At 43.6% G+C, this 27,187-nt stretch overlaps 1 protein-coding gene and 1 long non-coding RNA gene across 6 annotated transcripts; one reads left to right on the top strand and one right to left on the bottom strand.

Moving 5' to 3' along the window:
• Positions 1 to 6,529: 6,529 nt before the first annotated feature.
• Positions 6,530 to 19,819, bottom strand: LOC143169018 (uncharacterized). Of its 4 annotated transcripts, none has more exons than XR_012996825.1 (3): positions 19,487 to 19,819; positions 11,038 to 14,527; positions 6,530 to 10,428 (listed from the first exon to the last, which is right to left on the bottom strand). It is a non-coding gene; the product is annotated as an uncharacterized LOC143169018 (long non-coding RNA). The 4 variants fall into 4 exon arrangements; XR_012996826.1 differs by having other exon boundaries at positions 6,530 to 11,130; positions 14,118 to 14,527; XR_012996827.1 differs by having other exon boundaries at positions 6,530 to 11,130; positions 14,435 to 14,527.
• A 316-nt stretch (positions 19,820 to 20,135) lies between these two features.
• TARDBP (TAR DNA binding protein) lies at positions 20,136 to 26,261 on the top strand. 2 transcript variants are annotated; one of them, XM_076356452.1, is made up of 6 exons: positions 20,136 to 20,247; positions 20,685 to 20,937; positions 21,714 to 21,877; positions 22,943 to 23,083; positions 23,800 to 23,970; positions 24,352 to 26,261. In XM_076356452.1, the coding sequence occupies exons 2-6, from the start codon at positions 20,700 to 20,702 to the stop codon at positions 24,880 to 24,882; spliced, it is 1,245 nt and encodes a 414-aa protein (XP_076212567.1). In that variant the 5' UTR covers positions 20,136 to 20,247; positions 20,685 to 20,699; the 3' UTR covers positions 24,883 to 26,261. The 2 variants fall into 2 exon arrangements, with proteins under 2 accessions (XP_076212567.1, XP_076212568.1); XM_076356453.1 differs by having other exon boundaries at positions 20,141 to 20,208.
• Positions 26,262 to 27,187: the final 926 nt, after the last annotated feature.

Below are 27,187 nucleotides of genomic sequence, written 5' to 3'. Positions count from 1 at the left end.
AGACTCCTCCTGGATGATGCCTAGGTTCATTCTGATGCCAGAGACATTCTGTAGGCAGACACAGGCTTCTTCCCAGTTCACCCAGTTCCACTCTGCCCGATTCCTCCCCCTAAACTTCACATTTACACCCATGCTAAGAGAGCACAAAACTCTACCCAGTCAAAACAGTGGAGCATTTGTCCTTCAGATGCCTGATGTTTAGATGGCACAAAGAAAGAAAGGATTTGGCTTCTTCCTGCTCTTACTGATAAGCCCTTCTTGATTTGCCAGCCCCTCCCAGCTGGTGGGACAGATATAACAGGACAGAATTATTCGCTAGGCTCAGCAGAAACCTCCTGTCCCAAAGTCTACAAAAGTCAGCAGAAAAACAGTGATAGATTTCAGCAGACACTGACTAGGTGCAGGCTCCCTAAGAATAGTAGAAAAGCAACAGCTTCACCTGCAGAAATATTCATAATTAACAGATGAAATCTGACAATAGTATTTGCATAAGGGTAGGCAGTCCCCTAAGGGCCAACAGTCTGTGCTGGTATTGGACCAAGAGAAGGCCTCCATGACTTAGTGGTTCCTTGTGAAATACACTGATCTCCTGCAGGCTTTTCCTCTCTCAGGGTAATTCACCAACTAACTGTTCCATCTAAGGCAGCAGCTGGGAAGAAAAGGGATTTTGCCTTTCTGTTACAAATGTCCTGTGGCCTGGCACAAAATAAAGGACACACTGATCACTGTCTTCAAGGCCTCTGAAAGAATTTAATGCTAACTGAAGTTAATTCTGGAGTCCTTGTTTAGACAGAGAGGATGAAGGAGGAGACTGAGTGAGAGCGCCAGGGTAGAAACTGATTTCCCGTCATTTCATTTCATTATTACCAGAATCAAATAAGCAAAAACCTCACGCATCAGGCTTTTATAATCATGAGATCTGAAAATGAATGAATACATTGGATTACTTTGTACTGACTTGACTTCAGAGCCTTTACAGTGATAGAATTTCAGACTTCTTTTGGAGATTATTGATGTCAGAACTTGCCTTTGACTCATGCAAGTAAAAAAAAAAATCTCACCTAATCATAGGACTTTATCATGGATCTTTAAGCAAAATGTCCATCCAGTTCAATTCTACTCTCATCACTGTCTCCTGAGGTTTGAAAATAAATTACCATTAAGCAAGGTATCAGAATTAGACACAGAAGAGCTAAGCTAAAATCCAGCCACACAGAGTGGTGTTTTTGGTGTTCGTACTTAAAATGGACTTCATAGCACATGTCACCATATTTCTATGCTTTAATTTTTCTGTTTCCCCATCCAAACAGACTCAAGTTATTTTATGAAGTAGGCTGAATGGGAACAGAGGGTACCTTTGGTCAGCAGTGCTTGATCAGAAGAGAGGCTGTAGCCTACAGATGTAGTTAACTCAAGGAATGCGTCTGTGAAGGTCCCAGATCAAAGTCTTGCTGCTTAAGCAGGTGATGAGCCAGCTAAAATTTGGGATACATTCATGGTTTTGACTTTGTAGCAGTAGAATGGTCTCCTATAATTTTTTGCGTTGAAACCTAGCCGGCCTGTTACCAGCATGATACAATCCAGCAGCATCTAATCGGCTGCTGCCACCCTCTGCCTTCCCCCACCCTCAACACTGGCGGATGTGTCAAAGCAAAAACATCTCTGCATTTCTGATCTCCCTGGGGTCACATCTGTTTTGAGTCAGGCTTCTCATTTGGTTCCAATCCACCGATTTCCTGCTACTGTCCATGAAAAAGAGAGTGCGACTCTGTGGCTTCCCCTGGGTGTAATGGTCTAATCTGTACCTTGTTGTGCACTGTAGAGGGGAGGGGGAATCAGTGCTACTTGGGAGCAGATTTCTCTTCCCTTATGATTGCATCCTGTTCTTATGCAAAGCACCTTTATTCTTGCTAGCAGTGGCAGCCCCAGATGTCCTGGTGCCCTCCCTGTATCATCCATATTCCTCCGGCCTCCTAATTGAATCCTTCCCTGGCTGGGACAAGCTTTCCTCATTATGATGAACTGGATCCAATTCTACTCCCTCCCCTCCATCTCCCAGTCTTTCCTTGTGAACACAGGGCAGGCCCCACAGAGCTTATGTGGGTGGATGACCGCACCAGTGAACTGTTCTTGCAGCTACTGTAATGTTGCTCATGAGGTTAACAGAGCAGGAAAGCCCCAGACAGGTACAAAGTGGTAAAGGCATCTTCTCTGCCAAGATTCTGGCAGCATCAAGATGCAGTTTAATTCCGAGAAATAATACCTAGTTCTTTTAATCTATGGCTTTCAAAGTCATTTATCTAAAACATCAGGGTTTTGCAGCTGGTGAAGCAGCCTAAGAGTTCTCACGAGAGCAGTGGCAGAGCCCAGGAGTTAAATGGGTCTCTTACAGCCTCATCCCATAGGATTCTCTCTGTAGGAGGTCAGTATCCATGAGCAATGTTTCACTCGTGCCCTGAACAAAGCAAGGCGATATAAACAGACAAATTATCTTTTTTCACTCTCACTCATCCACTGAAAATCTCAGTATTGGGGAAGAGTTCAGTCCCCTTACCTTATTTATCCTTTGGCCTCTTAATCTGAGATAGATTACCCTATGTTGCGCCATACAATACATATACAGAGACCCAAGTTTTCTTTGAATGCTCTCATCCAGAAAGTAGGAGCAATGTAGCAGTATTACCACACTTAAGATTACTCTGCTATGAAGTTGTATTAGCCCAGGCAGAGCATCACACTATATGTTGATTTTGGTACTTTAACTGGCTTGTTCAGAGATAGTTAGCTTATTACGACATGGACTGCATTAGGGTGTGCAGGAACAGCCAGGCTTATGTCAAGGCAAGTAAACTCGGGTAAACTGAGCCACAACTATATTAGCTGCATTGATGTCAAGGCAAGTTCTCAAGAGTGCTCGGCAAAGAACCAGTACTGCAAATTCCCCAAGTGCCACCACTTTAACTACTAACCCACACTCTTCCACTGCACTAAGTACATCTGGATTTCATCAGAGCCTGGATATTATTTTTAATAATAACCCAATCTTTGGAAAACAAAACCCCCCAAAACACCAGAACAAAACCTCTGATCTAGAGGCTTTTCAGCATCTCAGGGAATGAGAGATGCTATTATTGTTACTAGAAAGACTCTAAAGGCAATAGTACAAGGAATGATCTACAGGGCACAAGTATGTTTGTTATGAAATAATTTGGATCCACAGAGGAATTCCATATGTGGCTTCCCCTCTGGTGACTAGAGGTTCCCACCTTGGCAGTGATCCTGGAGTCCCATGCCTACAGGCTCAGCAGCATGGAAGGGGAGGGTGGACGCTGGAGGAGTAATGGGATCATCAGCCGCTGAGGCTGCTGCTTGGCACGCCGACAATGTTTGTTTGCACCTCTTTGAAGATGAGAGATGAAAGTGGCGCCCACATGGGCTGCCTTTGATTAGCTTCTTATTTTTAACATTGCAGCTGCGATTATTTTTCTTTTTCTTGAAGCATTTCTTCCCAGTACCAGAAACTCTGAGGTTCCCTTCTCTAGGGAGGTTCAACTTCAAGGAAACATAACAAAGAGAAGCGTGAATGTAAAGGAGACTGGACAACTCAGGGCCAGTGGGGACTTATGTAATTTTATTTTTAATTTTACTTCCATTTTTTCCCCAATCCCCCATCCTCAGCGGGTCTCAAAGAAAATACTTGTTTACTTCTTTTTTAATATGGAAAATAAATGAGTCCCAGGATTGTACAGAGCTGTCATGAAGAGGAAAATGTCTAATGGTTCCATTCCCAGCTCTGTCACTGAACCACTCTGGGACTTGGGGAAAAGTCAGTTCGCCCATCTGTAAAATGGGATTTATAATGCGTTGCTTCTCAGGAGTATTGAAGGAATATGAGTAACATTGATGGAACACTTCATGCACCTTGGATAGAAGGGGCAATAGTCCTGTGAAGTGCTGTCCTTAATAGATACTTAGAGGAGTTTCCTTCACTGTGGTACTTATCTGACCACAGCAGCCGAGTGCCTCACAGCTACTGATGGATTTTTTTTTTCCTATTACCTCTCTGCATCATACGATTGTTGCACAGGAAAGCCAGGCAAATGGCAAATTGAATGAAATGGACCCAGTCACATAGACAATATGTGGCAAAGTCAGGACTAATCCTTTATTTCCTAAATTTCTGCCACATCTGTTAGACTTTCCTCCTAGTCGTATGAGTTTTGTGATCTGAAGGGATGAGGGAAAGCCACCTTCCCTTCTTCCTACATCAGTCAGTCACACTATGGCTGTCTTCCTACTCCATAAGGAGCAAGTGGTCTGAAAGGGGAGTCAATGTTTGTTGTGTATTAGGCTATTTCCTATCATAACAGTTTTGGTTTTGTTTCTTTCACCTGATAGAGTAGTTTTCAGCCAAGAATTTGGTCAGATGTTAATCCACGTCGGGAAAAAAGTTTAGCCTGCTGTTCCTCATTTTCAACACCACTTTACAGAGATGGTAAAGAGCTATACATACAAGTGGTATCAGACAAAACTGCTGGTAATTGGCACTTCCAAAAGATAGCTTCACAAATCTCTGCCACTTGTATCAGCTTAAGTTTAACTTCTGTCAGAGGGCCTTAAAAAATGCTATGTAGAACCTGATAGCAACCATGTCAATTAACAAGATGGAAAAAGCTGGAGTAGGGATAAGAGGAACAGCCAAGAATAAATAACAATCAGGTTCTCAATACTCATGCACTTCAAAAGAAAAAACACAACCACATATGTTTATATTTATTTCTTTGTATTATCTATCAAGACATTTACCAGCCAAAGAGAAATGGGGGCACATGGGTTGAGTAAAAAATTGTAGCATACTTACACAAATCCAACCAACTCTGAGAGCAAAATATGTTTCCACCAAAAAAAGTGCCTGCTAAACCCTCTAAAAGACATTTCAGCCTTGGTATGGTCAGTCCAAAAAGCTTATACTAATCCAGTCAAAGCATATCATACCCAAGTTTCCTTGTCTTTATGGCATTTCACCTGCTCCCAGGAAAAGAGGCAGCCAGTTGTTCCAGCCCAGTGCATCATCCAGGTAATCCCAATGCCTAAATACCATCCTGCTCAATCCAGCTCCTCACAAAGGGATAAGCCAGTCTTACAGGCTCTTCTCAAGCATATTATGAAGAGATATATTGTACAGAATAGCTTATAATATATACCTACTTCAAATTCACCCCAGAGAAACAACATACTCCGGCCCAACTCCATCCAGTAACACAGACTCCAGGACATTAAATTAACCCCCTGCCAAATTTACTGCAAGCCATCTGACCATACCATTTAGCCACAGTAAAAACAAAATCTATACCTAGCTACAGTCAGGAAAGCAGGCAACTCTGTTGAAAACCTATTTATATCACTCAAGGAGATCAATGGAGAGCCCAGGCCTGGAGGCCAGTGACCTTGGATTGACACAAAACTTAAAGTAAAAAATTAATGGTGTCAACTCAAGAGACCACAGCTGTTATTTCAGAGGATTCAAAAGCCAGCCCTGCAGCTTACTGATCAAGAAAAGGTGCTTAAGTGGGGATGCATTTTTTGGAAATAGAGCAAATACTCACCCGTTGCTGGTGCAGGAGCAGAGGCACAGAGCTGCTTCCCCAATGGCTGCCTGTGCCACACAGGCAGGTCCTTCACAGCAGCCGAACCTCCCCAAGTCTGTCCCGGGTGTCACCAAGTGTGGTGTGACACCAGCAGTGGTGTTTCTGGAAGAAGTCTCTCCTCAGGCTGTCCCGAAGTGATGCTGTGGTGAGCTTGCCACAGGCTGCCTCCAGAAGGTTCTCCCTCAGGGGCCTTCTGCCCAAGGAAAGTCAGAGACCTGTGAGGAGGCAGCGCAGGGAGGGCAAGACACCCGTTGTCTGAGGAGTCTGGAGGCCACACGCAATGATAAGATGAATTTTTAGGCCTAGGATTTCTCAGTTCTGCCTCAGCTCTTCCCCAACTGCCCCAGCCCAGAGCAGCAACAATCCCTGAGGAGCCACTCAGAGGGCTCCGACAGTCACAAAATGGCAGCCGGGGGAACAGCGTGCCCCAATCCCGACTTACTGAGGTACCAGCATGGCACCATGTAGAGGACAAGGCCAGGTACTGCTGCCTGGACAATGATGCAAGACACCCATGGCAGGAGGCCAATGCTTGCTTGTGCTGTGGTACTGGCAGCTGCCTGCTGGACTGGCAAAAATGGAGGGAAATGGCGGCCACCTAGGGGGCCCCCTGAAACAGGCATCTCCACCTCAGCCTCACACAGACACAGTCTCCAAGGTGGCCCTGACCCAGCAGACACAGCACTAGCTACCAAAAAACATCTCTCTGGTGTAAACCCCAGCCACACTGAGGCAATACTTCCAGGAAGGGCTTTTGAAGGTAGAAGAAAAGACCTCACCCTGTCACAGCTGGCCCCAATTTAGAGAGGACAGCTGAAAACAGGACCTGCCCCCCCCTAGCATGGCTGTCTGGTAAGCCCTGGAGAAAGGTAACAGATTCCTGCATTTTGTTGTTCATTTATTTTTCAATTAAAATGACAAAAATGAGGTCCTGGAAACAGCAGGTTACAGGGACAGTGATGTTCAATGGAAGTTATACAGAGACAGGTTTTATTTTTGGAGTAGCCACTGACTGCTGGTGCAGTGTTGTAGACATGTTGGTGTGCCTCTGCTGCCTTTAACACCTCTTATGTCACTTTAATTTAACTGTTTTTAGCCGAGAATATATTTCTGGGTGTACAGGCCTGTACACAGCAGGTCTGCGCACAGCAGGGTTGTGCTCTCAAATGTGGCCACATGGGCCACTGGGATGCAAGTCATAGCAATGCTGGCCATGCTCTGATCTTTAATTTGCTCAGGGACTTTTTTTATTATCATTATTATCATTTTTATAATTTTTTGCACTGGGTGAGAGAGCCAGGAGGCTGATTCCCCAACCTGGGACCAGTAGCTCCCATTCAATGTCCAACACCAACCCAGCCAGCTCTCGCAGTGGAGCTGGCTGCCACATTGTGGCCCACTCCCCCAAACGTCACATCTGGCTGATGTAAAACACACATGTTTTGACTGAAGCTTTTTCTTTAAAATGCCAACATTAAAGGAAGGTTTGCTTTGTAAAACTGAAACTGTAAAACTCTTCTGAAACCCAATCTGGGGGATTAAAAGAACCACATAAAAAGGGATAAATATGACCTGGACATTTACTTCCTGTGCAGAAGTTCGCTGAACATGTGCCTCCCAGCCTGTCAGTGTGAAACAAGACCTTCTGCTCTTATTTCAGAAGGGGGGGGGGGGGAGAAGAGAGGAAGACAGGAAATTTTGTAAACTGACAACTCTTTTCTATCTCATGGCTAATGTCAGAGACATTGGTTTCTCTACAGTGGCATCTCATACACCTTCAAACTAGAAAGATACACGACTAGTAATAAGAAATTTAGTATTAATAGGCAAACTATTCTTATTCAGACTATATGGTAAAATTGGGCTTGATCCATTTTTAACTGGAAGTCAGTGGCAGAACTCCTTTGGATTTCAGTGGGAATAAGATCAGACCTAAAGATATGATGGACCGAGTCCAAGGATTCTCTGATGATGTACAGAAGAAACACATGGATAGACAAACAGATCTTCAGTTAGTCAGAAAATGGCTCACTTTCAAACAAACTACTGCAAGATGTTTATATCAGTATTGCCCATTTCAAGTATTAAAACTCATAGTTGGGTTCCAAAAACCAACTTTACTTAAGTATTATGAGACTTGAAAGGAAAAAAAAAAACCAGTTATGGATTCTCTGTATGTGTTTCCTAGGTTTTGAATCTTCAAGAAGATAGAACATTTTTTCTGGTTTTCTTTACTAATAGTGAACTGCTAGAAGCTTGATTTTTTTAAACCAGAGCTGACATTGTGATTTATTATAGTATGATTTCAGAAGATGAGACTTAGGGGAAAAAAACATATAAGAGTACGCAATACATTAAAGTCACTATTGTTCTCATGGAAAGGGTTGTCAAGCATTGGAACAGACTGCCCAGGGAAGTAATGTAAGATTTGGCATCGTCATTCTGTTTTGGCAAAAAAAAGTCCCTTTATCCCAGTCAAGTTCCCTAGAAGCCAGTTACACACTAATTTGGGATTATATTTTTCCTTCCCCCCCCCACGATGGATGATGCTGTTAAATTACACTGAAAGTGACATTAGTTGCCCAACAGTCATAATTTGGAGAAACACAACTGAAATATATAGGGAGCACAGCACTGAATCTAAAGGCAGACTTTCCACAGAAAACATTGGACTCTGCACATGAAATGTTGTGGAGCACCTTCTTGCACCACTGGCTTGTAACTGCTGCAATAGCTGACCCTGTGGATACACATGCAGGATCCAGCCTGAATCTGAGTTTGAAGTTCTCTGTTGTTTGAGGTGCTTGAATCTGGAGTTTGTCAGTTCGGTCCCACTGTCGTTTGAGTTTTTTGGTGGGTTTTTTGTTTGTTTGGTTTTTAATTTTAGAGCGATTAAGTCTGGATTGCTATTGGTGTTCTTGGATAATGCTCCATGTCCTCTGTGTGAGATATAGACACCCAATAACCCCACACCATAGTAGTTTTTTTCCAAATACACTCATTTTAAGTGGGTTTGATCTTCGAGATGGAAAGTTCATCTATTCTACTTGCAGCCTCGGTTTTCTAATTCCCATTGAAGCCTTTCACAATCTCTGCTATTGCATAAAGCTGGTAAAAAAAAAATCTTTCTTCTTTCTGTTTAGTCCTGGCCAAATTTAAAACAACACTTTTATAGTTTCAATCCAGAATCAAGTAAAAAAAAAAAAGGTGCGTTTCGAAGTCATCGTTCAATGGAGAAAGACCAGTTTCCAAGTCCTTTCCAAATCAAAAGTGGACAGTTCCTCAGTCATTTCCAAGCCGGAAAGAGGCCATTTTATGAGCCAGAAAGCATCCATTTTCTGCGTCAGTCCTGAGCCAGAGAGGCTAGTGTCTGAGTCAGTTCCAGGGGGGGAATGTCTGGCACTTTTCCAAGCTTGGGAGTGTTGCTATCACAGCAATTGTTTGGTGATGCCATCCCAATAAAGCTTCATTATGGTGTTTCTCTTTCTATAAACTTCAGTGCCCTCCAGTGTCCCCAGCAATCACTTATCTAATATTAGGATATTAAAAAATATGGAAAGATTTTAAAGAGACTTATTAAAATGCAATTAGCAGCATGTACAACTTAAGCAGTGAGATTATTTTAAAAAATGACTTGATTGTGTGGAATGCCACGCACCTTACAGAGATAATAAAGCTGCCAATCAAGTCCATTTTCAAATTAGGAAATTTTCATTCTTTTTTACAGCCCCCTAAGTGAATATTAAAACTGATTATTAACCTCGGAGTGTAGCAGCGGCCCCTAAGCCTGCAAGCTCTAAAACGAAGGTTTCATAACTGTTGGGAGCCTGGGCTTCATTCCCCATTTGGACTGAGATCTCTGTGCTTATTTAAAGGGACAGTGCTCACCCTTTGAATAAGGAAATCTGAAAAGCCTGGATGGGTCCCTTGTTTAGAAAGGGACAAAGCTGCAGATCTTGACATTGCAACTTGGGAGGCCAAACCAAACTGCCTGTAATGACCCTGCCTCGATATTACACAGCAGAGTTTTGCCATCAATAAACTGTAGGTAAGACTGCCCCCTCATGTCCAAACTGTGAATCTCACCCAATCTTTAAACTCCCTGGCACACAACCTTCATTTTGTCTAAGTAAAAATGTGTAGATTAAATGAACGTTATGTGGGAACACACACCTTCGGCATACTCAGGTTGCTGTGCATAGACTCACAGTGTATGTTATTATTCTCAGTGTAAGTTATTACTTCCCTTGCTAAATGTAAAACCATGTCATTTACCTTGCCTTCTTTTTATTTATTTTTTGTCCTACTGAGACAGTCAAGTGTGACACTTCCTGCTATTTGACTTTGCTGGCATTTTTATTTCATCTATAAAAAGGATCTTTCTCTGAGAAATTAAGTCACATTACACTGACAGGTTACTCCTTTTGCAGCTCTTTACTCCGCTGTCAACGTGGATTTATTGATGCTTCCTGGATTTCTCTCCTCAAGCTTGCAAACTGGAAATGACGAATTCTCTGGAAGACAGCAAGCTAATTCTTGACTTGAATGCTTTATTTTGGGATAAATGCAAAGATTCAAAGGGAGTTGCTTAGGAGGGGGTAGTCACTGATTCTGACTCCAAAGCAAGAGTATATTTTAGCATGTGCTTAACTTTAAGTATATGCTTAAATTTACCTTTGCTGATCTCTTTGGGACCACGCACAGGCCTGAAGGTATGTACTTAGACATTTAACCATATTGGTGCTGGGCTGCTTTGCAGGAATGAGAGTCCAGACAATATCTAAACAGGGAGAATGTCACTGAGTTTCAAAGTATCTAGGATAGAAGTTATTTTACCAGCACATGTATCTCATGACTATAGCTCCCTCTGGAATCTAGCTACGGCACCTGGATCTACTTATGATTCGCATGGAAGCTATCTACACATCTTTTCAAAGTAAATAATCTGCCTGGGTTGGATAATGGGGGTTAGGAGGATGACAAATTGGGTTAATAAAATGTCAGCAAGAGCCAGGTTTTAAGTCTGGAATGAGTCACAAGTTAAACAAGTTTAGTGGCCAGGGTTCACCCTTGATCTTGAATTGGTATTTGTCTACATCACTGAATAACCACAAGTGGTCCAGTATAATTCAGCATAACTGGCAATCCAGCGTTGGCAATATTGTTGGGGTGGAGAAGGGAGAAAGATGTTACTGCCTCTTTAGAGTCATGCCACAGTTAATGAGAAGCACTGAAGAAACAGTAGCCACAGAGATGGTATTAAGACTTTCCAGGTCTCTGGGCTGAAAAGAAGCACCTCCAGCACACCGAATGTCCTGTGCTGCTACTGAAGTTGGCAACGTGCCTCTCTTCTACTCCCCAGACTGGAGCAAGTATTTTCATGGCTCACCCATTCTGCTGGTCTGGGCGGGGAATGTATGGAGTAGTTTAGTATGCTCATCAGGATGAACTGAATATTGGTGATATTTTAGCAGTCTGAAGGCTAGAAGAGAAAGATACGCAGTCAGTCAGCATTGAGGTACACCAGTGAAGACGTATGGAGACTCAGGGAGGTATACTGCGGGTGGATTAGTAGAAGTGCATGTAAGAGTTCTGAAAATAACTGTTAGTTGTTGGGTTGTTAGTTGTTTTTTTTTTTAATTTCCATAAACAACTATTCACTGCTAAGCAAAGTTTACGATGATTGGAACCACACTGGCAATGACAAAGAGAATTAAGGAGATTTAATGGACATATAATCTTTGCATTCGTGAGGTACTAAGTGTATGGTAATGCCAGCACAGTAAATAGTGCAGTTATTAACATATTCTAAAATTAGATCAAGGAAAACCAGCATTCACAAATACTGAGACAATTCCTGGCAGAGAAGAGAGATTACTGAAAAGGTTTGAGTAAGTGCTATGAATGGGTGATTGCCAGGCTGGAAAGCAAACTTCCAAAAGCATGAAGAGTTTGTCCCAGAAATTGCCGTGCAGTCCTTGATTAGGATCAGCTTCAAGAAAAGCCTCACCGTGGGTGCTGGCAGAGCCAGACATGAAAAGAACAAGCTCTACCTAATGCCAAATCTTCCAGCTGCAGCTTTGACAGTAGGAATTGCCCTGCAAGTCTGTACTCCAGAAACACACAGTACAGAGTTACACAAATGGTAAAGCAGCAGGAAGTCTGATATGCAGCAATTCAAATACATTAGACTAATCAACTGAAAAAATAACCTTGCATTATTTGTAGCAGCTTATTGAGCAAGGTAAGTTTTGATCCAAATATTCCTGAACATGGAAGAAGTGAATAACTGGATGACACAGAGTTTGCTTCTGTGTTCTTCTCCACTCCTGAAAATAGACGTGGAAAATCTGAAACAGAAATCTGGATTTTTCTTTATTGTTGGAAAAGGGGAGAGGAAAGAATATCTAAAGCACCCCTTCACTAGAAAAGAGCAGTTCCAAAACCTGGGATCTTGCCACCCCCTCTGAGCTTTCCTAACCCAAGCTGTGTGTTGCAGAATCCCTAACTCCTCCACTCTCCTAGCTGCATCTCAGCAGTCCCCTCCAGGTGTCAGCCTTGCACTTTGCATGAGATTTTCTTCCCTCAGCCACATCTGGAGTGAAGTGCTGGGTTCAGTGGAGATTCCTGACAAGAGATCATCAGAGATGTTAAAATATTAAATGCATTCCCTAATTTTATTTCAGGAAAAATGCTGAAATATCACAGCCCGACTAGGCCTCCCTCAAAATTGTAAAACTGATGCCATTGTGTAAGGGAGGGGCTCTAAATGGGCCCATGAGCTTTCTACAGTATCTGCCAAGAGAACTGTGAACATCTGCCAACCCAGAAACAGTTCAGGAGCCAGGACTTTCACTTAAGTTTTCTTTTTTTAGGATGTAATTGACATGACTGTCCTTTCTTTGGCCTTAATTCCTAACTGCTTCCCAAGATACTAAAAGCTTCTGCTCCCCTCTGCACTCTTGCACATAAATCAGAACTACACTGAGATTTTCTCAATTGGATCTCATCGTGGCAGAGCCACTGGAAGCTAGAATGAAGGCAAGCACATGCAGGCCCACCACATCCTCTAACCCTGCTCTGATTTCAGGGTTAAGATTGTTGGCAGTGCTGTTGTTTGGTTTAGGACTAGCACTGTGGGAAAGACAGCAAATAGAGATAAATGGGCATTGTCAGATACACTTGTAGCTATGGGATTGGACAGATAGCCTGGATGTCAGAAGTAAGATTCGCCTTAGGATGTTGCTGTAGTTTATGATATTGCTCAGAATTGCTACAAATCTTTAGATAGGTCAAATTTGGGATGTATTCTTAAAACTACATGCATGAGCAATAATGCATGAAATTGTTAAAACAGTGAAATCCTTTGACAGAGCGGGAAGGGAGTTGTGTCAAGACTGAGATATGTAGTGTGGGTGGAGGAAGTTTGCAAAAATACAATGTTTCGTTCAGACTTAACTGTCTTTCAATTTCATGAGTAGAAATTAGAGTCTCAGCAGTGTCTGTTGACCTAGTAGGTGTTGAGATGACATCCGTGGATGAGAAACTGGGCTATGGACTTTCAGAATGACCTTGGGGAACCTGGCTTACCCCAATACCTCAGTTTTCCAAATGGTTGCCTACAACATTAACTGGCCAGAGTTGGATTAATTGCATTATAAATGTAAGGGCACTAAAAAGACATGAAAAGATTCAGAAAGAGAAAGATAGAAGTCTATCACCTCTGGCAGTTTCAACTGCACAAAAAGTCCATTTGGTCACATCTGGTTGATCAGTAGCTCTCGCCACTCTCATCAAGAATGACTTTCTGTTCTATGAGCATTAGTTCGCCCCTTTCCACAGCTGTCAACTATTTCTCATGTAAAGGTCTTGCTCCTCTTTCAAAATTACCTGTATTAAGGCAAATTATGTGTTCTCTTCCTTTCCTTGTTGAAAGTCATTTACATGAAGAATCACAGAACAGAGATTATAGATACTGGGGGAGGGAATGCAGAAATATAGCTAAGACTGGAAATTTGGGTGGGCCTCAATTTATCGTGGACAGCCAAAGAACAAGTGTCTGATGTCATAGTAAATCATATATATTGCAAATGATTTAAAATAATGAAAACCCATATGCATTAAATTTTGCCCTGTACATCCATTTGACATATTTTAAGTAGACAAAAGATAGATTTTACATAAATCTTCAGTAAATGTACTTCGAAAAAATATCACCAGGCAGTAAAACCTAACCATTTTAAAAACAGTCTGTCTTATACTTGAGCTCCTGCTTCAGTGTGCATCATTCAAAAACAGCAAAAAACTACCCCAGACTGTCTGCCCACTCCTTGAAAGAAGAGAAAAAAACAAAGAAGGAAAACCAGACAAAACAGCTTTTGAACAGATCCTGCCAAAGTTGTCCTTCACACTATTCCAGGTCTTACAGGAATAGTTGCTACATCTTACCCAAGCCACCTGTGTCTTTACCTTTGAAGGAGTCTATTTCCAACCTCCAGTGTAAATACTAATGTTTGTGTTCAGTATTTAGGATCTGTCACACGCTGACACTTGCAATTTTATAGACACGAAGCTAGCTCTTTAGCACAGTTCCCAGTCTGTGGATTTTGTCCTTTGGTTTTGTGCTGACAGAAGTTCATGCTCTTCTATGCTGGGAGTTACTACGCAATCTAGCAAAAAAAGTCTCTGAATCCCAGCTCCAGTATACTGTAAGAGGCAACAAATTCCTTTGGAAGATGCCTGGCACATCTTCACCAGGAACTTAGCTCTGGGAACTGACTAGATACCTCTGAGAATCACAGGCAAAAATTCTTCCCAGGCTCTGCTGTGGATGGTCCAGAAAGGCAAGGGAGGTGACTTGCAGATGGTTTGATGAGATTCTGCCAAACAAAACAGAATGAAGTTAATTTTGCATTCTTTGTGTACAGGATGCAAACATTTGACAGTTCCCACAGGTACCAATCAAACAAGAGGGTGGAGATGTCAGATACCACACACTGCTGTGCTTTGAACCCTGGTTCACAGCTCAGAAACAAAGGTAGCAGTCAGCACCCGATTGCCAGCAGTAGCTATGGAGCTCAGAGGGGCCTTTTGTCATCATTGTTGGAGTCCCAATTACTACATAACATTTTTAGTTCCTAACAGAGCTCCCACCCAAGCCGATCCTTTTGTATAGTGGGGCTGGGTTTGTTGAGTAGCAGCCAGGACACCACCACACCTGGATGGTTGACCTCAGCTGCTTCAAAGACATGCAATCTAATCAGCCTCACTGTCAGATAAGTTAATTGCCTATTCTGATTGTTTCTTGTCCCACTAACACTCAACATCTGTCTGGTGGTAAAACAAGTAGCAGCAGCAGTGACTCTTTGTACTGTGTCAGTTAGGGAAATATGGCCAAAGGTTTTTTTCAAAACAGCTACTAGGGCTGAAAGGACCCAGACTGATGGGCACTGAGTCCTTCCGGGTCTTTACAAGAGCCAAGCATGTAAAAAATATGACTTTGATTGTGTTTGCTGAGAGATTAAAAACCACATCACCTGTTCTAATCAGTTTTGGAAGAGTTAAGTAAATAAGGACATGAACCAAAAGGAACGTGGAAACTCTGCCTCTTTAAGAAACAGGACTAAACCATCTCAGGTGGATTAAAAGTGAGGTAATTGAAATCACGGCTTTATAGGATCATGGGAAAATTGCCTGAAATATTTCAGGCATTATAATGAAGTCTTAGATGCTGTTTCAACTAAGGGGATTAGGAGGAGTGTTACTGTGAGAACCATGGACTAAGTGATCTTTCCAGGTACTTTACATGGGTGGAAGCTGCTTATTTTGTTTAAGGGAAGCTTTTCTCTAGTAGTTGTTTCTAGACTGCTAGGTATTAGTAAATTTTTATGTTGATAATGTGCTTCTGTATGGAAAGCTGTCTTTATGGTAGGTATTTCTGGGGAGGGGAAGAAGTAATTATTGTAAATGTCCCTGTGGGTGTGGTGAAAGCTCCTTCAAAGGAAAAGGGGAAAAAAGTAAGTATTTTAAAGCACTACTTCTATTGCATGTGAATGGATTTTTCAATTGTAGCTAGGAAAAAAGAAATACTACTGATCTTGTTCCTTCAAGGGAACAGCGCCTCCTTTTCTATGATATAGTCTCTGTTTAATTAGAGGCTTAAATGGCTTTAAATTACAAAGAGAAATAAATACACTGAAAGGTGTCCTGCTCCTTCAGACAATTGCATTCAAGGTGGGCTTTATTTGGTGCATGTGGTAGAGAAGATTGTGCTTAGGTATGAAAGAGTAGGGTAAGGCTGACTGAAAGGAAGCAGACTACTTAAGGGCACAGTCCTAGGGATATGATGATAATGTGCTTTTTTTTTTTTTTTCCCTTGCTAAATGTATTTAGAATGAGAACCAACACAGAGAATCTAATGTTTCTATTTGCTCAGACTTTTCTGCAGAGAACACTTGTTTCGTGTCCAGAGAGGGGAAACTGTGTTCATCCTCCTTACACTCAGAATAAAGCAGGAGAAACTCGATGTTGAAAAAAGACTTCCACTGAGTAAGGCAAGAGGTAGGATTTATTAACTATTGGCAAAATCAGGCCAGATTCTGACTACGCTGGCATGCCATCATTCATTAAATCCTCCTGCTTTTTACTGCTGTGTGATTAGAAATAGGCCTAAGCACTCCATGTTTTTCAGTACCCACAGTTGTGTAGTTTTTTTTTATCATGAGGTTATATTTAGATGCCCATTGATGTTGTTTTTCATCCCAAGTGCTTTTGGGAGGGTGAACAGCTGATCATTACACTGAGTTTGCTTGTACCCATGAGCACACTTAACCTAGAGCAGCAAATAGTTATTGTATTGCATTTTGTTTTGTGCCTGTGGGCACACTTAAGTCAATATACATGATGGCTAGTACCACGGTATTGCATTTGTCTACACCCATGGGCACTCCGAATTGCCAGTGTGAGGGAATTGGTGAATTAACTAGCTGTATGCCCACTGGTGTAGTTACTTCAAGAGCAATACTACTGTTAATTGCTTAACTTAAATCTAATCATAATGCAAAATAACAGAAGGAAACTGCTGCAAGAATCCCAGCTTACAGAATATGGATAGTAACATTTGTTTAATTCTAAGCTTGTTTGTTGCCAAAACTGAGGAACAAGCTCTTGGGGCAGAAGTCTCTGTTGTGAATAATTGCCCTTCTTTCCCTGTCTTACAGCCAGCAAGCTGCATCAAGCTCATTGCTCTCTTCAAGCTTTTACCTGCATGAAATCTAGTTCAGGGTTGATGCTTACTCTGCTCATTAGTGAAATTACCACCAGATGCTTTGTTAGATAGAGGTCACTCTGGCTGAATGCCATGACAACCTCTTCAAATAGTGGGATTGCTAAACTATAGCTTTGACTCAAAATGGTGCAGTAGGTAATGTTGACATGCTGCAATTACTGCTCAGTCTTCACAGCATGTTCAAACAATGCTGACTATCTCCGTGCCGACTTGGCAACACCAGAACTGGATTTGGGATGTATATTGTGGATGACTAGAAAATGTAGGAATTTAAGGGGAACGCCTACATGGAGCATGAGCTTATCACATTAGCCTGTGTCTAGTCAGGTTCTCTCAGAACTCCGTTGAAAAATGGTAATTAAATGATAAGGCTGAGTCTAAAGTTACATGGGCATAGATGGGCTAGGTTTCAGTGGTGCTGGGAGCCAATTTTTGCAACTGAAGTGGGAGTCTTAAATACTCAGCAGAATACATTAATGCAAGGCACTGGATTAGCCTTTCCTAGCAAGTACGGTCATCTTTCCTTACTGATAAGACTTATTTTTACTTCTTTTTAGGAGACCGGTGCAAGGAAGGCCACCTAGGTGGGCACTTGGAACACAGCCCACATGTGGACTGGATGAGTGTCAAAAAGGAACAGAGGAGGGCGAAGAAGGTAGTAGAATTATTTTCCTTGCAATAGCGTGGTCCAATCTACTGATTAACTCGCAGAGCAGAGCTGGTTAGAGAAAGCTCTGCAGTGCACTTCTTTTCTCTCTGACAATGGCAGGCAGGACTTTCCAGCTCTGCTAATGACAAGCCTGTGTGGCTTCCTGTTCATATGTATCTTGTAATGAAAACTGATTGTGTTGCAAGTCGTACCAGAGACATCTGTAACTAATGTGACTGTGATTGATGGACCAGACAAGCTTATTATTAAAGTATCAGAATAAAATAACTTGGAGATGTGGAATGGCAATTATCCAGATACAAAATTATTAAAACTGTAGAACAGTTACTAATTTATAGCTTTATAGTATTAACAGTAAAAAAAAAGTGTTTATCTGGAGGGCTATGCTACTGAAAGCAGATGATTAACCTTATAAAAGGAACCAGACCAGGTGGAAAATACCATGGTGGCAGGAACATTGTTTTTCTTCTCCGTGTGGTTCTTTTGGACAGAGACTTGTGTAGGAGAGACAAGCAGGAGAAGGCTTGGCACGGTAGCCCAGCTAGCAGTCCTTCCTGTGACTGCAGCTTAGGAAAATGTATGTAGATGGGCTCTTCTGCACACTTTTTTTTTTAAAGAATCAGAAAAGTGGCAGCAAGAACATGAGTGTCCCTTAGCCATAATGGCTTTGGAGTTCAGAAATTTGTAATACTGTATAATAAGGCTTAACCCATTAGTCTTTCCATTAAGTAAAGGAAGATTGGGTCTAGAGAGGATTAAGCCATGTTATAGCAAACACTTACTAGGTATTAAAGGACAGGGCTAGAACTACTAGCTTTTTTTTTTAACTTCTAGCAATCCTACAGAATTGTTTGTTGACCTGTTTTATACCAGGTCAGAGCAGGGCAGTGAATGGGGGGGAGAGGCAAACCACCCCACCCCCCCAACATCTGGAATAATTAAGGAAGACATCAGTTCTGAGTGATGAACAAGTTGTTAGGGAAGGGGGGGAGGGTGTCAGACTAATACACTAAATATGATATACAGAACTGAGCTGCCATGAAACTGTCTGCATTAGTCAGCCTGGTTAATCTAGTTCTTCCCAAGATCCTCAGGGAATGCCTGCAGGAGATCTGCAGACAGAGACATGTCGGATGAACCCTTCCTACCAAGAGCAGAATAGATGCTATTCAAGTGGCAACATGCCTCAGCTGGTATCACTGATTTGTGTCTTTTGGCAGGAGGGTTTGCCTCCTGTGCTAATGTTAAAGATAACCTTAAATGCAGGCACTTTCCTGGCTGATGCTCAGATACAGCAGTGAATGCTGTACTCAGCATCTCTAACGCTATCATCGTGTTCTGTGAAAAAGGGATCTTAAGGTGCATATGGTGTCTCCTCCTGCCCAACTGATAGAGCTCTTGGTACACTTAAGATCATTCATGGCAGACCTCTCTAGTGATGGAGACCCCTCATCTTCCTTGAATAAACTGCTTCATTGGTTAGGGCTTGTTAGAAGGAGCGTGGGAGGTTTTGGTGGTTTGTTTGTTTTTAACTTTAAGGGTTTTTTTGGCTACAAATTAAGTGCACTCATTCTTGTCTTTCTGGTAACGGGGATGGGAGAGAAGGGGATCGCTGCCCTTTGGTAAGGCTTTTTTTGCACACCGGGAAGTCTCCGTTTCCCGCACACTCCTCTGCCTCCGCAGATCCCTTTTCAGACGTTTCCGCGGGCCGCCTGCCCCGGGGAGCTGCCCCGGGAGGCGCTGGGCTACGAAGGCGGGGCCGAGAGCGCGGCTGACGTTCGCACAAAGTCCTGCGCCCCCTCTCCCGCGAGAGCGGGACCTGACCGGTCTCTGCGAGCCGCCGGTACGGCCGTGGGGTCCCTTACAAACTACCGCGTTTACCTTGAGCGACGGCCGCTACCGGGAAAGCGGGTCCTTACACCACCTGCGGCTTTGCGTGCCGCCGTTCCCAACGCCAGGCTGGCACTGGCGAGACCCGCCTTAGTCTGGGCCGCTCGGCCCGACGCGGAGTCCCCGGGGCCGGCCCGGACTGCAGTGCGGGTTTGGGGCTCTGCCGTTATCGCCCTCGTTTACCGGCAGCAGCCGCCTCCCGGCCCGCGGGGCGGCGTTACGGAGGGCCTCAGCCCGGGCCCGGATAGGACTTCCCGGCCCCACGTGTGTGTGTGTGGGGGGGGAAACCTCGCCCCCATCCCCGGCGGAGGCCCCCCCGCGGCCCACGGACAGCACCGGAGCCGCCCCGCCACCGCCCCTTCCCGGCAGCTCCCGCGCTCGCAGCGCGGTTCGCGCAGGCGCGGGCAGGGCCGCACCACCGGCCCCGCCGCTGGGGGGGAGCGGGGCAGGGAGCGGTCCCTTCGCCGGCTGCTGCCGCTGCCACTGCCCCCATCCCGGGAATACAGCCCGCGGCTCCGGCTGGGCGCGGGCGACGCGTCGCCGGAGAGCGGTCAGGCCCACGGCACTCCCCGCGGCCGGGCGTGCGCCGCTGCTACTTCTCCCCGCCGCTGGGAATGGTTCGCCCCGCGGCCCGGTTCGGCCTCTGAGGGGGCCGCGGCCGCCATTTTGTGCGGCGCCAGCGGAGGGCAGCGGGCTGGTGAGCGGCGGAGGCGGTGAGGGTCTCCCGGGGACGTCCCTCCCTTCCCTGGCCGGTGAGCGGGGCGCGCTCGGGGCCCGCCGAGGCCGTCGGCGGTGGCGGGCGCGGCGGGCCGCGCCGCGCCCGGAGGTCGCGGGCTTGGGCGGGCCCAGGCAGGCGGTGGGGCCATGGGGGGCTGTGCCCGCCAACCCGTCACCGGTCCCGGCCCCGCTGGGGAAGGCTGCGGCGGCCCTGGGACATTCCTCCGTACTTCGGGGAGCCGTCGATGCTGGTCCCTCCGCAGCCTCCGGGATGGGCCGAGGTGTTGGTCCGTGTGTCTGTCGGTACGGCAGGGCCCGAGGCACTAACGTCAACGAATAACGCATTTCGGTGTACCCTGTTGTGTAATAAATACAGATGGGCTTATGCCTTAAGGCTAGAAAGATGAACACCAAATCAAGGGAAACCAGGTGATGGCTTACGCCCGCTTTCCTCCCCTCTCCTATACTTTAGTAACTTCCAGCAAAAATGTCGGAGTATATCCGGGTGACGGAGGACGAGAACGATGAGCCCATTGAGATCCCCTCGGAGGACGACGGCACCGTGCTGCTGTCCACCGTGACCGCCCAGTTCCCTGGGGCGTGCGGGCTGCGCTACAGGAACCCGGTGTCGCAGTGCATGAGGGGGGTCCGGCTGGTGGAAGGCATTCTGCACGCGCCGGAAGCCGGATGGGGAAACCTGGTCTATGTTGTTAATTATCCCAAAGGTTTGTCTTCGTTCCTTTGGCTTTTTTGTACAAGCTTGCTTTTTCAGTCAAGAGGTCTGTGTGAGTCACTGCTAATTTAACATGCCTACGATATTACTGTTGAACCCTCTCGTTTACAGAAGTTCAGCGATTTTATTCATGTATCTGTCCTGCAGAGCAGATCTGACCCTGCTGCGTTTTCAGATACGCAGTAAGATTTTTAACTCTCTACCCATACAAACACTTTAATGACAGTCTTGCATTATCCTTGGAGGGTTTACAGCCTTATATAGACCTTTGAAGACTGTGGTGTAATGGGATCTCTGTGTACTCACAGATGCTGCTTCTCAAGCCATGGTTTGATCAGAGGTACCATTTAAAACAAATGCTCAGGAGCCTGATCACCCTGCCCCCCCGCTCCCCCCCCCAAAAAAAAAAAAAAGGGGAAGGAAGTAAATTGCTTACAAAATATTCTTGTTAAAAATTCCTGTCTTCTCCACATCCTTATAGGACTGTGAATGTTACTGGATAATACTTTAGTAAACTAATGCAAAACTAACTCAGTCAAATGGCATTTTGGAGGAGGACTTAAATGTAGACTGTTCTTTCTTCTGTCCTTATTCTTGTAAGCAGTTGGGTATGGATTGTAATACTGAGCTCCCAGCAGCTGGCATGTGTTCTTTTGTAGTCTGTACTCTTTCTCATCGTAGTCTATGATTGTACACCATGTGGTTCATAATCAGTGGAAGCAATTTCCAGAGTTGAGGATGATGTCTAATGTACTTCTTTATATTCAGATAATAAGAGAAAAATGGACGAAACAGATGCATCATCAGCCGTGAAAGTGAAACGAGCAGTACAGAAGACTTCAGATTTAATAGTCTTGGGTCTTCCCTGGAAAACCACCGAACAAGACTTAAAGGAATATTTCAGTACCTTTGGAGAAGTTCTGATGGTGCAGGTAAAATCCTTTTGCAGCCCAAGTAAGGAGGGACATTAGGTAGAAATCGGTCTTCTGATGAAGCCAGTAGAAACAAACAGAGCCATATAAACTCGAAGATCTGAAGCTGTGTGTCTCTGTTCCTAGGTTGCATTTTGTTCCATGAGCTTTGTAGCTGCAGGCTTGCGTAGGTGCAGATGGTCAGGAATATTTGGGAGTGGTAATTCATGCAGATCAGCTTAATGGGTACAGTGTTCTTAAGAGCTTTATAATTTATATTACTAATTATTGCAGCTGTATGTGTGTTTATATATATGTATATGTGTTAAGGAATTGGAGATTGCTGTGATGAGATTGTTTACAAGACTGATAAACTCTCAAACAGAACTTTACTAATTCGTTCCGTAACAGCACACTTCACGCTAACAGTTACTTCTGTGTTATCACTGCCTACACCAGGCTGTTAGTCTGTAACGCACATCTCCTGATTCAGCTGAGTGCACGTGGTACCGTGGACCTGGTGCTGCTTGGTTAGCATGGATGCCTGGGACCTCAATGGCCTTAGCCGCCGAGGTGGCCTGGCCAGGCGTGAGGGCTCTTTGGTGGCAGAAGTCGGAAGACAAACCTGCTTTGGTTTTTTTCTGTCTTCATGCGTGATGTTTTTGTCCTCCCAGAAGGGGGATCTCACCTTGGCTTGTTCTTTATCTTTTGTTGCTTGCATGCCTCCTGTGCGCAGCTACACGGGTTTGTCCCTTTGGTGGACAAGTTGCTTATACAGCTGGTCTGGCGATGCCGTCACAATATTACAAAATATTTATATCCCATTTTTGGTTATGCTTGGGCTCAAGGCAAGCTAATAAGTGTCACAGGCCCCTTCTTTGACTATATAATATTACAGTAATTTTCCTAAGAAAATGGAGGCATATACAGTGAGATAATCAAAACTTTTTGTGTACTTTTTCTGGTGATCTTAATATCAAGGTTGATACAGGAGATAACTGGTAAATAGCATGTCATTAAGTCACACGGGCATATATTGTTTCTGTGATCTTTTAAAAAATCTGCTTTTTTTTTTTTTTGTCTTAGGTTAAGAAGGATATTAAAACTGGCCACTCAAAAGGTTTTGGTTTTGTTCGGTTTACGGATTATGAAACCCAGGTGAAAGTAATGTCTCAGCGGCACATGATAGATGGAAGGTGGTGTGACTGTAAACTTCCCAATTCTAAGGTACTTTCGCATTTATTGCTAGTTTTATTTTTACCAAACACTCAAAGTGCCCTTATTCAGCAGCTGTCTTAGGTGAGCAGATGAACAGATTAATAATCCACTCTTGGATGTGGCTTTTCAGTCTGTGAATGGACAGGACAAGTGAGACCAAGGAAGGAAAATAGGGAGGAGGTGGGTGAGCAGGAAGTGAACAAGAAATGTTGGGAAAATAGCTAGTTATGTGGGGGGAATTAAGTACAGATGGAAATCTGAAAAGAATGTGTTTTAATGTCCAGCAGTACCTGCTTAACATGTCTGCTGCATGAATAAATGGAGAATAAAGCAAGCAGAATTACAAACCTAGGGAAGATCGGAATGAGTCTTTGAATTCAAAACTGAACCTGAAGCTTCTGTCTATTTCCTGCGTGTATATATACAGTTATTACCAAAAAAACCCACAAAAAAAACGTCCTTCCACAGTGGCCTTTTCCCTGTTCTTGTGTATTGCTCCTGTCTTCATTTTCTTGTGACTCTTCTCCACCTGTACCAAAGTGTAGGCATGTTCTCTGAACAGAGCTTTTTAAGTCTTTAACTTACAGTCTCAAACTTTCTTGATCTTCAGTCCTCGGAATAGGCTAGATTAAAAGGGGCCTTTATCGTAATGTAGGTTCGTTCTCAAGGACAGCTGTGATTTTTTTTTTCTTTTTTTTTTTTTTTTCCTCTCCAATTCTCTCCAGCAAAGTCCTGATGAACCTCTGCGTAGCAGAAAAGTGTTTGTTGGGCGCTGCACTGAGGACATGACAGCAGATGAACTCCGACAGTTCTTTGCCCAGTACGGAGAAGTGGTAGATGTCTTCATTCCTAAACCCTTCCGAGCTTTTGCTTTTGTTACATTTGCAGATGATCAGGTATGTCTTAAAATATTATAACTTCATATTTAGACAGCCTACGTTTCAGTAGCTTGATAAAGCATTATTGCTGGAACTACACATGGAACACTGCCTTGTCCACTGTCTTGGGAATTCCAGTGGTATTCGCTTGATTTGATTTATTGAGTTGTCTAAGGTTACACTTTTCAGATGCTGTTGTACAGACGGGTTTTTATACTGCAGTTAGTGTAGTAGCGAATGCAAAGATAAAACACTTCAAATTGGATTAAGTATATGCATATGCTTCCTTTGCAGGTTAAATATCTGCTCAGAATCATGTGGGTTTTTTTTGTCTTGTACTACTAACATTTAAAAAAAAGAAGTCTAACATATATTTAATCAATCCCTTATTTCTTATAGGTTGCCCAATCTCTTTGTGGAGAGGACTTGATCATTAAAGGAATCAGCGTACATATATCCAATGCTGAACCTAAGCACAATAGCAATAGACAGTTAGAGAGAGGTGGAAGATTTGGTGGTAATCCGGGAGGCTTTGGGAATCAAGGGGGGTTTGGCAACAGCAGAGGAGGTGGGGGAGGACTGGGTAACAACCAGGGCAGTAACATGGGTGGAGGCATGAACTTCGGAGCCTTTAGCATCAACCCTGCCATGATGGCAGCAGCACAGGCAGCCCTGCAGAGCAGCTGGGGAATGATGGGCATGCTGGCTAGTCAGCAGAACCAGTCGGGGCCGTCGGGAAACAGCCAGCCTCAAGGCAACATGCAGCGGGAGCAGAACCAGGGCTTTAGTTCAGGAAATAACTCCTACGGTGGTTCCAATTCGGGGGCAGCGATAGGCTGGGGTTCGGCCTCGAACGCGGGCTCCAGCAGTGGGTTTAACGGAGGCTTTGGTTCAAGCATGGATTCCAAATCGTCAGGCTGGGGAATGTAGACGCAGTGGGCTCTCATACTGACTCTATGGTGGGAAATCAAATTTTTCTAACTCGTGGTAAGTATACTGTAAATTACATATATACTAAAATTTTCCAAATCAGTTTGTTCAGTGTGCAGTATATTCAGCAGTATTTTTGACATTTTTCTTTTTTAAAAAAAAAAAAAAAAGAAAAAGAAAGGTAAAAGGAATTTTCTAAGTTTTGTTACATATCTTGTTGGAATACTGAATGTTTGGAAGCGGACTGCTGTTTGCCCGATAGGTAAACTAACACTACAATCGATAGGAAAGGTTCTCCTGTAATACTTTATCCCTTGTTTCCTGGCTACCTGAATTCTTTGCATGTTCAAAATGGAAACCATTGGTCAGAAACAGCATTCTCTCCCTCTTGTTTTTAATTTGATCCCACCATAAGACTCTCCAAGTGCCCCAGTTGGAGAACACGGTGTCGTTTTTGTTTCGTTTGTGTTTTTTTTTTTTAACACTGTCTCCCCTCCATACTAAAGTACGATATGAAGGCTTCATTTAATCTCCGCAGTTCATCTCATTTCAAATGTGTATGGAAGAAGCACTTCATTGAAAGCAGTGCTGTAAATATTCTGCCTTAGGAATACTTCTGTCTACATGCTTTCTCATCCAAGAATACTTCATCACACCGCACATGCTGCGTCTTAGACGGTGGGTGTTCCATTTTTATCCGCTACTCTTTATTTCATGGAGTCGTATCAACGCTATGAACGCAAGGCTGTGAGATGGAACCAGAAGGCTGTTTGAACTTTTGAAACCTTGTGTGGGATTGATGGTGGTGCCGAGGCATGAGAGGGCTGGTATGTGCGAGATAAAGGAGAGAGCGCATGCAGAGACCTGGTGGTGCATTATGGGATTTTATTTTACTTGGCGAGATGTCTCTCAATCCTGTGGCTTTGGTGAGAGAGTGTGCGGAGAGCAATGATAGCAAATAAAGTACGAGTGTTTATTGCATTCAAAGGACATCCATATGTGGAAGACTTTAAGTGGGTTTTATACCTAGTTAATCAATTAGTTGAATGTGTTACGTGAAATGAATATTTGTATTTTTTTTCCCTTATGTCAACTGCTGTGAATGCTGTATGGTGTGTGTTTGTTTTTTTTTTCTGTTAATGATCTGTAAGTGTGGTAATGTGACTTGAAGATGATGGGGTTCGTGATGAGAACATTGAGCTTGTGGTGTGCTTTGCAGTAGCAGAGATCACTAGCGAGCTCAGTGTGCCTCTCCAGGGTGGAAGTTCCACTGTCTGTAAGATATCCATAAGAATGCTGTTTGCTGCAGTTTCGTGTTTGGATGCTTTTTATAAGATTTGTCACTGTAGGAAATTCTTAAATAAAACTGATTTAAGTAATATGTGTCTTTGTTTTGCAGCCCTGAATGCAAAGAATTCATAGCAGTTAATTAATTTTGCCCTTTTGAGATGAACTTCTGTAAAGCTTTTTTGCAGTAATTCGGTTTGTTTCAGATAAGCATGCTCTAAAAGTTGACAAGTCAAACGGAGCCACCGCTCATCATGTATCGATACCCGACACCCAACTTTAATCCACTGTATTTTTGCACTGTTCAGTGATACGTATATACCTAAAATCCAGTTCCCACACGTTTGGGTGTCCACACCTAGAATGGTAAGCAGTTCCCTCCAGATTGCATCTGTACCAAGGAACGTTACTTACTTCGTATTTTAGGAGTTGGAGTTCCTCATCAGAAGTGGGTTGGGGGAAACAAACACTGTCAAGATGTATTTCTGTCCACAACATCTCCTTTGGGGATGGATGTTTTTAACTTGTTTTTAGACCAGTCCATTCATGGGAAGTAGGGTTCTGCAACACTTTCAGCCCAGAAGAAAGCTATAAACTCATGTTTAAAACTAGTCACAGGAAAGACTTTCCAACTGAATAAAGCATTAGTAAATGTACGTAGACTTTGATGGAAGTCTTAATCTGAAAAACGAAGTTTATTACAGGTGCAGAAGCGTCAATTAAGAGGCGGCTTCTTAACAAAGAGCAGGATGTTTCAGCAGAAACTGGTGGAAGATCATTTCCACTGCCAGTAGGAGTTGAGGAATTGTTTAATCTACTTGCGCTTGAAACCCACGGAAGGTTGATCCGTATTTTTTATACACCATACTACTATGCTGTAGCTATGAACGTTCTGAATATGGATATTTACACAGTTTTTAACCTATTTAACTTTTCAAGTTCTATCTTCATTACTGTGTATTATATTGAGGCTTGTGAATAGAAGACCGTCTAAATAGTGGACAAAACTGCACTACTG

The sequence above is a fragment of the Aptenodytes patagonicus genome, chromosome 19 (assembly GCF_965638725.1).
Source record: "Aptenodytes patagonicus chromosome 19, bAptPat1.pri.cur, whole genome shotgun sequence".
Lineage (NCBI taxonomy): Eukaryota > Metazoa > Chordata > Aves > Sphenisciformes > Spheniscidae > Aptenodytes > Aptenodytes patagonicus.
This window is presented reverse-complemented; position numbering and strand designations above follow the sequence as displayed.

Excerpts from the sequence above, each read along its gene's own strand:
- TARDBP (XM_076356452.1), top strand. The coding sequence starts at position 20,700 with ATGTCGGAGTATATCCGGGTGACGGAGGACGAGAACGATGAGCCCATT. Across the intron at positions 20,938-21,713 it reads TGTTGTTAATTATCCCAAAG|ATAATAAGAGAAAAATGGAC; the intron begins GTTTGTCTTCGT and ends CTTTATATTCAG. Across the intron at positions 23,084-23,799 it reads GTAAACTTCCCAATTCTAAG|CAAAGTCCTGATGAACCTCT; the intron begins GTACTTTCGCAT and ends AATTCTCTCCAG.